Source organism: Xyrauchen texanus, chromosome 1 (genome assembly GCF_025860055.1).
Source record: "Xyrauchen texanus isolate HMW12.3.18 chromosome 1, RBS_HiC_50CHRs, whole genome shotgun sequence".
NCBI lineage: Eukaryota > Metazoa > Chordata > Actinopteri > Cypriniformes > Catostomidae > Xyrauchen > Xyrauchen texanus.
Window position 1 is genome coordinate 15,857,536 of NC_068276.1, and position 12,223 is coordinate 15,869,758.

Here is a 12,223-nt window from a genome sequence, read left to right on the forward strand (position 1 = left end):
CAATATTCTAGACAACCGTGAGATTCCAACTTTGTTGCAACAGTTTGGAGAGGACGGATCATGGTCAGAGTTTCAATTGATCTCAAAGGTGTTCAGTGAGGTTCTGGTCTGGGCACCTTAAAGTTCTTCCACACTAGACTCAGTAAACCATGTCTACAGTAGATAGATCTTGTTTTGTGCTCAGGTGCAGATGAATATCATATGCTGTAATAGAAAATGCTATGCTTTAATGCTATGCCATACAATGTCATTATATATATAATGACATTGTATGGCATAGCATTAAAGGGATAGTTCAAACAAAAATGAAAATTGTCTCATCATTTACTCACCCTCATGCACCATCCTAGATGTGTGTGACTTTCTTCTGATTAACAAGCAAACATTTTCAGAAACAAATCTCAGCTCTGTAGTTCCATACAATGCAAGTGAATGGGTACCAAGATTTTGAAGCTCCAAAAATCACATAAAGGCAGCGTTAAAGTAATACATAAGACTCCAGAGATTAAATCTATGGTGTGGGTGAGAAACGGATCAATATTCAAGTCCTTTTTTACAATTAATTCTCCTCACTGCCCAAAAGGTAGTGCTATGCACGAAGAAGGCAAATTGCCCAAAACAAAAGAAGGATGTGAAAGTGGAGATTGATAGTAAAAAGGACTTAAAATATTTATCTGTTTCTCACCTACACCTATCAAATAGCTTTTTTTAACCACTGGAGTTGTATAGGTAACTTTTATGCTGCTTTCCTGCACTTTTGGAGCGTAAAAAATATGGTTACCATTCACTTGCATTGTATGGACCTTCAGTGCTTCTAAATTCTTCTAAAAATCTTTGCTTGTGATCTGCAGATGAAAGTGCACATCTCTTGTCTGTTGACTCAGTAAAGACTCATTTTGAATATAACTGTTGATGCAAAACAAATTGTCATAAATGCAAAATATTATTATATTAAGTTACCAATGATGAGACATGCTCCCTGAGACATGGACCTTTACATATGGCTCAATAGAAATTACACTTTGCCTAAACAGGAATTCCGCATACAGTAAATAAAGATTTTTATTTCAATATTACCTTTCGGTGAACTGAACCATTTTGGGTTATATATTATTTAACTTTACTATTAGAAATTATATTTCTCAATATTTTTGCTCATTTTTCTTTCAGATTGGTAAAATGAGATACAAGACATGGTAAGTGAAATCATTGGACATTTTCTGCCCTTGCAAAATGTATGCCTGCTTGATAACAGTGCCAAAACACCTGTACCCAGTACAATTTTCGGTACATTAAGAAAATAATGTTGTCCACTGTAAAGTGTGACTTCATGCAAAATATCACGTGTGCAGCATCAATAACAGTATTGTCAGTCCATGTTGTACAAAAAGAGATGCATATAAGAGCGTTTGTCCACAGAAATAACATAAGTTCAGCTAAATTAGCTATTAGGAACATTTCAGATTCTGCCTCATGTTAAACATAAATAAACCTTTTAAACTTACTGAACATGTTTGAACTTACTTTGTAAGAGACAGAAAGTGCAATTATTGTCAAACTATGTCATTTCCTGAGTGAAGGAAACAAAAAAACGGGATGTCAAAAACTCATCCCGACCTCTTCTCTTTCATTTGTGCTCTGGCTCGAAGTGTGTCCAGTACTTAAATTTGCATTATCATACTCATTAGCATTCTCTTTATGGATGAGGTTTGAGCCTGAAAAACAGTCATCAGAATGAAAGTGCAGGGAGATCTGGTTGTAGCTAAGGAGGACCAGCTGCTTCTCATCTGGGCCGTAGTCCAGGGAGTGAGGGTGCACCTGTAGGATGTGTCTTTTGATTGTGCTGACCTTAAGGGTAGCGAGTGAAGCGCCACACACCATGCAGATCAATCCATGCTTCCTGCAGTTGTAGTCCATCAGGAAGTCCATCCGCCAGCGTGCCTGGTAATTACGCCGCTGGTCCTTACCCGGGTAGTGTCTGTTCCGCCCAACCGTAGGTGCTGATGGTGTGATGTTTGTGTTGTTTTTGTCTTCTGTTTCATTGCTTCCTTGCTCTGTGATTTTCACAGGTGCCACCTGCGCATCAGCAATGACTTTCTCGGTGACAGTGACACTCTGTAGGTCTTTATTAGCGAAAATAAACCAAAAAAAGAGAAATATGAGTTAAATGGAATTTAAAATATGAGTTAAATGGAATTTCTTTACAAAGTCCTTTAAAAAATTATTTTGTGAGATATGTGTCACATTTAACCTTCACTTCTTCATTTGCATGCACTATTTGTTTTTTTATTTTTATTTTATTTGATGAATTATGTATGGGTGGCAGGGGGAAATTAACACACACAAAAAGAGCAAAAGTAATAAATAATGGTTACTATTGAAAAGAATGTAAATGGAAAGTACAATGTAATGAGAAATGTATATATAACGGATAGACACAAAGTATAAACAATTAAATATGATCAGTCATATAACACCACACACACACACACAGCAAAAAATCTTAATCAGTATCTTTGTCTTGTTTTCTAGTACTTGTTTCCGATAATTAATTAATTTCTATATTTTTTTTAAGGATGCTATTTTTTTACTGGAAAATTAGTCAAAGATACTCATTGAAGCTGAGTAATTTATGCGCCACTAGTGCCAACAAACGGAATGGCAAAAATAAACATTGTTTTCAAAAAGCTTTCCATGTTTATTCAAGTAATGTAATACAAATATTTCTATACGAATATGTCCATAGAAGTCAGTGGTTGCATGGCCCATAGAGCGCTTTTGCCATATAAAAGCCAGAAAACAGTTTGCAAGTGCACATAGGGAAAAATATCATACTTTTTGAAGAAATATCCTCTAGTCTAATGAAACAAAATTTTACTGTTTGGTCATAATGACCATCGTTATGTTTGGAGGAAAAAGGGTGAGGCTTGCAAGCCGAAGATCAGCATCCCAACCGTGAAGCCAGGAAGTTAAAGCTCGGTCGCAAATGGGTCTTCAAAATCGACAATGACCCCAAGCATCCATCCAAAGTTGTGGCAAAATGGCTTAAGGACAACAAAGTCAAGGAATTGGAGTGGCCATCATAAAGCCCTGTGACATAGCGCATGTGGAGGCGTCACGCTATTCTCCGCCGCATCCATGCACAACTCACCATGCGCCCAAACAAGAGTGAGAACAACATTATAGCGAACACGAGGAGCCAATGTGGCTCTACCCACCCTAGTAACTTGGCCAAATGGTTGCTTAGGAAGCTATACTGGATTCACTCAGCATTTCCTGGATTTGAACTTGTGACTCCAGTTGTGGTCTGTCAGCATCTTTACTTGCTGAACTACCCAGGCCCCTGACATTTCACATTCTTAAAATAAAGTACAGATCCCAACTGACCTAAGACAGGGAATGTTTTCTACGATGTCAGGAATTGTGAAAAACTGAGTTTAAATTATTTGGCTAAGATATATGTAAACTTCTGATTTCAACTATACCTGTACCATTCAAATCAATGCTGGAAAAGATTGATATTGATTGGATAAAAAACTCCAAACACATATGTTTGGGTCCTGTCCAGATGCCATACTTCTCTGGGAGTCTGTGGAAGCTTCATGAGCACTATTTGCTGTAGAAAAATATAATGATTGGACAAACTCTCAAATAGACGAGACTTTACAACAGAATAACTAAAATGAGATATGTGATTGACAGAGTTTAAAATGTAAAAGCTCTGGGCTATTAAGAAGGTTTGGAGAATCCAGATGCAGATATTTATGGTTGTAGCAAATGTATTTTAGCTTTCATATTTCTTTCTTTTGCCTATTTACATTTTTAATCATTACAAAAACAGTTCTGAAATTGGTAAATTATTTAAATTAAGTATTTTTATTGTTGCTGTTTGTTAGGTTTTTTTTTTACAGTTGAGTAATAGTTTGATAAACAGCTTTTGGGAGCAACTTTGCAGACACAATAATAATCATTATTATTATAGATTAGTATTATTTATGAATTATCTGTTCTTCCCTTCCAGTTCTAACAAGTGTTTCTTAAATTACGATTTTCTTTTAGTGCAAAATGATTAATATGACATTCTGTTTCTGGTCCACTTCTCTCTATATTTGATGTGCATGGTATATTAGTGTTATTTCTATGGTTGTCTGTATTTGTACTTACCATCCTCCATCGGTGGAGCAGAGTCAGTATTTTCCTCTTTCGTCCAGGCACTGATCACAGCATCTCTCTCAATTCGGCTGAGTTCACTTGTTTGAGGATGGCACGCCTGGATGTGCTTACGGAAGTTGCTGACTCTTGGCACAGGCAGATGCTCAGAACACACCATACAGTAGCAGAGTGGATTATCCGGAGGGCCATACGCCACTAAATAATCAAGGCGGAGACGCCAGGGGGTGCCGTATTTCAGTCTCCTCTTTCTGGGGAATGGTTCAGACTGGGGCCTCTGGCCAGTGTTTGGTGGATTGTCAGCTCCTAATGTGTAACTCTCCAAGTTTCCCTCGATGGGATTTGTGTCCAGATGGAAAAACGGGGCTGAACCAGCTATCTTTACCTCTTTGGTATCTTGCTCCGATTTGACAATTTGTAACGCATCAGGTTCTGTGTGACAAATAGTAAAGACAAATAGGAAACACATGTAGAAAAAACAAACCTGCATTTAAACACAAGTTTCACAGAACTATTCAGAACAACCATGATATTTAGGGCTAAATCAATCTCATATCTATCATCCATTCCATCCATCCATACATCAATCCATCATCTATTCCATCCATATATCCATCTATCATCCATTCCATCCATCCATCCATCTATCATCCATTCAATCCATCCATATGTCCATCTATCATCCATTCCATCCATCCATCCATCTATTACATCCATCCATATATCCATCTATCATCCATTCCATCAATCCATATATCCATCTATCATCCATTCCATCATCTATTCATCCATCCATTCAATCCATATATCCATCTATCATCCATCCATCATCAATTCCATCCATCCATATGTCCATCTATCATCCATTCCATCATCTATTCCATCCATCCATCCATCCATCCATCATCAATTCCATCCATCCATATGTCCATCTATCATACATTCCATCCATCCATCCATATGTCCATCTATCATCTATTCCATCATCCATTCCATCCATCCATCCATCATTTATTCCATTCCATCCATATGTCCATCTATCATCCATTCCATCCATCATTTATTCCATTCCATCCATAAATCTATCATCCACCCATATGCCCATCTTTCATCCATTATATCCATCCATATGTCCATCTATCATCCATTCCATCATCTATTCATCCATCCATTCAATCCATATGTCCATCTATCATCCATTCCATCATCCATCATCTATTCCATCCATCCATATGTCCATCTATCATCCATTCCATCATCCATTCCATCCATTCCATCCATCATCAATTCCATCTATCCATATGTCCATCTATCATCCATTCCATCTTATCCATCCATCATTTATTCCATTCCATCCATATGTCCATCTATCATCCATTCCATCCATCCATCCATCCATCATTTATTCCATTCCATCCATATGTCCATCTATCATCCATTCCATCCACCCATATTTCATCCATTATATCCATCCACATGTCCATCTATCATCCATTCCATCCATCCATGTTTTCTACTTTCCTATGTATCTATATGTCTGTGTGGCAGGGCGAAGGGCGGGGCCGGGTCGTGATTCCACACACTTGGCCCCTAATTAGGCTAATTATACCTTGAGAGGGATAAGGACCAACCGAAGACGGCAGTGCGATAGAGAGAGAGAGATTTAAGGGGCGGCTGTCCAACACCTGTGTGTGTGTTTGTCATTTTGGTTGAGTTTTATATTAAACTATTATTTCGGCACCAATGTAAAGGGATTAATGGAAAGGAGGAGGCAAGAACCACCTTAACAATATAAATAATAGTTTAATATAAAACTCAACCAAAAAGACAAACACACACACACACACACACAAGTGTCGTAATTATTAGCCTGATTAGGGGCCGGATGTGCAGAATCATGACCCATCCCCGCCCTGACACAATATGTCTGTCTATCTATTCCCCTTTTCCCCTTTCACAAATCCTTTCTGTGTACAGTCTTCTCTAACAAACTCCCTTTTTCTGTCTGTTCTGTTTCATCATTGCCCTCACCGTTAGCCTTGGCCCAGGTCTGCAGGATGGAGTGCTTTTCCTCAGCACTGCACAGCAGAGAGTTCGGGTGCAGATCCAGAACGTGGCTCTTGATGTGATCCAGGTGCAGCGAAGGCAACGGACAGCTGCATACCATGCATACTAGACGGCCCGCTTCTACCTGGTATTCCATCAGGAACTCCTGACGGAACCAGGCGTGCAATGAGTCATTCAGGTAGCGCTCCATCACTTGAGCATTAGGGGCTGGTAGCTCCTGGACTGAGGGTGCAGGAGGGGAAGGTGTGACCCTGTTAGACCCATACTGGGTGCTGACTGGGAGTTCAGGTGCTGGACTGACAGCATCCCCAGGTTTGCCTATATGACATGGAGAATAGATATCTTAACCTTTTTTAAATTAGATAATTATATTCCCACCTAATAGACACCATTCCAATGTGGGAATATATTTAATTATCTATTTGAGCTGTGATGTGCTGACTTTTTTCTTTTAAAACCGTAAAACAAATACTACCAAGGTATATAATTAAAATAGTGTAAAAAATAAAATGGTGTATTACAGTGATGAGAATAAGATTTTTTTGTGTGTGTATGTGAAAATAATGTCACAAAATTAAAAATCTTAACAGTACTATACATAGGCTTACATTTCTTAATGCAAAATATAATTTTTTTGTCTTAATTTCTAGGTTAAATATGTCCCAGATGGGTTTTCACAGGCTTCGTAAGAGTCACCCATAGACTTCTCAAACACAGGCACAATCAAGTATACACACAGACCTGCAGGGGGCTGATCAGAGTCCAGCATTTTCTCTGACTCTGAAGCGATGGCTGGATCAGTGCATATTGGCCTCTGTCCATTCACCAGACTCAAGTGACTGTCCCAGCCCAACCTGATCACCTCCTTATCTGACTCGCTCCAAAGCAGGGAGTATGGGTGCTTCTGTCTGATATGCCTCTTGATGGTGCTCAACTTCAAGGTTGCCAGTGAACTGCCACACACCATGCATAACATCCCCTGTCTCTGTAGGTCAAAGTCCATGAGGTACTCGCTGCGCCAGTAATCATGGTAATAGCGCCGGTGGTCTCGTCCAGGTGTGGGTTTTACTGGAGGGGGTTCCTGCGTAGACGGCCCTGGGACAGGAGACAGAAGGAAGGGAGAGTCTGGGCTCTCAGACACGCACCAGTAGCTGGTGCCTGGGGAGTGCACAGGGCTAAGAGGACCTTCTTTGCTAGCATGAGGTCTGAAACCATTGGTCACTTCACCTGAGGAGGACATAAATATGAAAGGGGCACTAGCTTTATAAGACTAATAAATTATTGCATATTTAAACATTTCATCTGTGCTTTGTTATACAGGGTAAAAAATAAGGGAGGAAAACTTTGTCAAATGGACATATTTGTCATATTACTGATAAACTGTTGATAAACTGCTGGTAAAGGAGTCATTCTAAGAGGTTTTAATTGTAAGGCAATTTTCATATTTGGTAATGGGGAAAAAAATATTACAATACATTTTCTATTAAAGGGAAATAATCAAACCAAACATGATAGAGATGAATATTCATTTTAAAATGTATTTAACAGTTTATTTAAAGCTGCATAAAGACTTTAGAAATTATATACATATATAATTATTTAGTAATATTTATAGTATTAAGGTATGACAGTATTATATACTGTGTGTGTGTGTGTGTGTATATATATATATATATATATATATATAATTATTATTTAAAAATATTAGGATTGTTAATGATAGTCTACAGCTCATTCTCAAATGTTGCAACAGTATGGCAACAGTCCATTTGTTTATTTAGTATTGTAAATTTGTAAAGTAATTATAATTTGAAAATGTTTAGATTAATATTTGGGTGGAAATGTAGTATTGTTTTACTAAATGTAAATGTAGGCCATTTTTTACCAATGAAATAAGGTTTATGCATTTTAATTTCCTAACAAATCAAATTGAATAAATAAATGGATGTCATTTTGTTATGAAATTAAGATGCATAGATCTTAGAAATAGGCCTGTGTGTGTGTGTGTGTGTGTGTGTGTGTGTACACATCACAACAATTATCACATCATAAATGTTGCTTACAAACAAAAAGTCATTTTCAGATGTTGTAATCATAAGGCCACTGCGAATTTAATAACCTGAAAATAGTAATATTATTTTTATTTCAGAAAAAATATTAACACATAATAATTAATCATCATTTAAATGAATATTTAACTATTAACATAGTATTTCAAAGCCTATTTGTGCACAAGGGGGAGGCGGTATAGTGTGACCCCGATGAATATCCGCTAGAGGGCGCCAACGCATCACGTCTACAGATCCAGCATGGTTATTTTGCCTTTGTTTATAGTGGAGCCCATAAAACCAGGGGCCATGCCGCAGCTTGCTATTGTTCGTAACGGGGTTTAACGCTGCAAACAGAGAGCCATCGATAAAATGGCCGAACTCCAATGCTTAACAGAACACTTACCTTCTGATAGGTCATCCATGTGTCCTCGTGTAGGTGTCGCTTCCCCACGTTCCGTTTTTATTATTAATGAGCCCGTTTCTGTCTGCTCAGCTTTGAGCACGCACTCTTTGGTCTCGTTTCCCTCCATACCCGCGTTTCGGTATTTTAACGCACAGGAATCGCGCCTCTTGTACGTAGCAGTGTCACAACCGTAGGCTTTTGTAGATGCATTCGTCGGCTGGTTGGATAAATATCTGAAACGCGCACTCACCCATTTCAGTGTGTGCAGTGTCTGTGTCTGCACTGAAGCCCACACCGCTGTTGTGTTTCTGGTTTAAGTAAACTTAACTTTTACGTGTCGATTTAAGTCGTAGCCTGGTCGAAGCTGTTCTAAAATCCTGTCAAATGGTCGTTAAGTTTAGATGTTCTGCTCGTCTTTAGGGTGGAGAGCCGAGCTAGGGGCCCCTGGGGCTCCTTTAGGGGCTCCTGGGTAAATTTAAAGAGACAGTAGCTGCTGTCGTGTAGCAACGGGTGCATCATGGGGTCCATCTGTTCTATTTTAATAGCTACATAACATAAATGGGTAATTCTTGTGATTTGGTCATATTTCGACTCTGAATTACAACTGTTCTTTTGTTTGTTTAACTACTTTTGATTAATTGTCTGAATACTCCACAACATTGGGTACACGTTAAACCCTCCTACAAATCATATTTTCCCACCTCAGGCATCCAAGCCCTTTTTTATTATTTTGTCTGATTTGGACACTGTTTGTTCTCACCCCATCGCTGACATAATGAAAATGGTTTGCAAATTATTCTACACAATACTGGTTATAAAAATAAACTTCTACCTACTGCTCATGTGTCCTTCATACCAATTTAATGACAACAAATAACATTTATGACAGTATTCTCGTGTTTTTGTAATGAAGCTACGAATAGGCAAATTCTGTGTGGTCTCATTATTTTTGTTAAAAATGTTTTAAATTAAGATTTTTAAGTAAAATCACAACTTGTTTTGTGTGTGCTCGCCCTCAACATGCTCAGCAAAAATGACATTGACTTTTAATTGTGTTCTCATTTTAATGATCCAATACCATCACTATCATCTCAACCACGTCACAACTCTCCCATCACTAGGCTGCTTGCACCCGCATTGATCACAATGGATATTCAGGACATTAATAACATGAAAACTTGAAATTAGAACTTGAAAAAACTACTTCAAAGAGTTCTCATCCAAAAAAATCCTCCACGTACATCAATGACAGCTTTGCAGATCCTTGACATTCTAGCTGTCAGTTTTCCAGATACTCAGATGACATTTCACCCCACACTTCCTGTAGCACTTGCCATAGATGTTGCTGTCTTGTCTGGCACTTCTCACACACCTTACAGTCTATCTGATCCCACAAAAGCTCAATTGGGTTAAGATCCATAACACTCTTTTCCAATTATCTGTTGTCCAATGTCTGTTTCTTTGCCCACTCTAACCTTTTCTTTTTGTTTTTCTGTTTCAAAAGTGGCTTTTGCTTTGCAATTCTTCCCATAAGTCCTGCACCCCTGAGTCTTCTCTTTACTGTTGTATGTGAAACTGGTGTTGAGCGGGTAGAATTCAATGAAGCTGTCAGCTGAGGACATGTGAGGTGTCTATTTCTCAAACTAGAGACTCTGATGAACTTATCCTCTTGTTTAGTTGTACATCTGGTCTTCCACATCTCTTTCTGTCCTTGTTAGAGCCAGTTGCCCTTTGTCTTTGAAGACTTTAGTGTACACCTTTGTGTGAAATCTTCAGTTTTTTGGCAATTTCAAGCATTGTAAAGCCTTCATTCCTCAAAACAATGATTGACTGATGTGTTTCTAGAGAAAGCTGTTTTTTTTTTTTGTGTGTGCAGTTTTTGACCTAATATTGACCTTAAGACATGCCAGTCTATTGCACACTGTGGCAACTCAAAAACAAACACAAATGCAATGTTAAGCTTCATTTTATGAACCAAATAGCTTTCAGCTGTGTTTGATATAATGGCAAGTGATTTTCTAGAACCAAATTAGTAGTTTATCATGATTACTCAAGGAAAAGGATAATGTTGGAGTGATGGCTGCTGGAAATGGGGCCTTTCTAGATTTGATCAAGAATAACTTTTCAAATAATAATGGTGCTGTTTTACATCAGTAATGTCCTGACTATACTTTGTGATCAGCTGAATGCCACTTTGGTGAATTAAAATAATAATTTCCTTCCAAAACAGCAAAATCTGTGCCAGTGCATGTATTAAAATTGCCATATGGAAAAGTACTGATTTAATATCTTAATTTTGATGTGACGGGTTGAGTTGTTAAGCTTAACGATACTCATCTGTCCATAATACACTTCAAACAATGAATACAAATGATGATATTTCTAACCTGTTTCTGCACCACGCTTTTGAAGAAACATCTGGTTAATAATTTCACATATTACTTTTTTTGGTAGAATATCTTTCTCAGCAAAGTAACACAAATAAATGTTTACATTAATGACAAAAAAATTATAGAGAGTGTCAAGGGTGTAGATTTGGGGGGTGTTTGTACTTGCCTGTTTTGATTATTGGGGGATAGACAGTGTGTTCATTTTATTAATTATTTTCTAGGTACAAATTCAGTGAATTTTCTCAGGGACATGACAAAATGCTTTGTATAAGATCGAAAGAAGATATTCTTTTATGATAAAATGAAATGCTTTCATTTTCACCACCACTTTAAAAAGTCAGACAAAGCAAGAAATCTGCATTTATATGAGATTTAAAACAATTGTGTTATTCTCTGCTTCTGACGTCAAAGCAGAGAATAACACTGCATGACAACAATAATCTGAGAAATGGAAAAAATCTACCCATGTCAATCGGTTTGTTCTTACGCCGTTTATGGCCTAACACCGATAAAGGAACGCCATATAATGGGTTTACATGACCACACACGCTGTCGGCTTATGGCACATTCAATGAGCACGTTTACATGCACTTCTTACACTGATTATGCTTAACAAACTGACAATTGATTTGTTGTCCTGTAAATGCATTAAATGGCTTTCCTTTATTAATGTATGTGATAAAGATCATAAACGGCATCCGAATAAACCGATCAACACGGGTAAATTTAAAAATTTCACATTGCATGTAAACACCTTAACCGGCGTGCTTACCGGCTTATCCAATGAGTGCAGTTGTTGTGTGCATGACGGTTTACATTTTGATGTCAAAAGCAGAGAATAACCAGATGACTTCAAGTGTCATGTAATTGTGGTTTTCTTGCATTGCTGATTCATAGGTTTGCATGTAAACCTGTAAAATTGCTTGTTTAAATTAGCTGATTTTTGGAAGTTATCTGCATTTTGGTGTGCATGTAAACAGGCTCACTTTTTGTCATAGATTTGAGTGGTAAGTCTATTGTTTTATGACCCATTTCACAGCTCTAGCCTACCTCATCATTCACAGTCAGGGCTGTAGCAAGGTATTCTGTGCCCCCTGACTATATGTTGCCCTGGGCCTCTGACCTATTAAAATAATACAGTT

General features: G+C 37.9%; 1 protein-coding gene across 1 annotated transcript; it reads right to left on the reverse strand.

The window, feature by feature from the left end:
* Nucleotides 1-1,045: 1,045 nt before the first annotated feature.
* On the reverse strand, nt 1,046-9,086 carry LOC127650209 (zinc finger translocation-associated protein-like). Its single transcript, XM_052135480.1, has 5 exons — nt 8,692-9,086; nt 6,979-7,464; nt 6,202-6,555; nt 4,165-4,602; nt 1,046-2,123 (listed from the first exon to the last, which is right to left on the reverse strand). Exons 1-5 carry the CDS (start codon nt 8,816-8,818, stop codon nt 1,600-1,602), a joined length of 1,929 nt encoding a protein of 642 aa, XP_051991440.1. The 5' UTR covers nt 8,819-9,086; the 3' UTR covers nt 1,046-1,599.
* Nucleotides 9,087-12,223: the final 3,137 nt, after the last annotated feature.

Excerpts from the sequence above, each read along its gene's own strand:
- LOC127650209 (XM_052135480.1), bottom strand. The coding sequence starts at position 8,818 with ATGGAGGGAAACGAGACCAAAGAGTGCGTGCTCAAAGCTGAGCAGACA. Across the intron at positions 4,603-6,201 it reads GACCTGGGCCAAGGCTAACG|AACCTGATGCGTTACAAATT; the intron begins GTGAGGGCAATG and ends TTTGTCACACAG. Across the intron at positions 2,124-4,164 it reads TGCTCCACCGATGGAGGATG|ACCTACAGAGTGTCACTGTC; the intron begins GTAAGTACAAAT and ends TCGCTAATAAAG.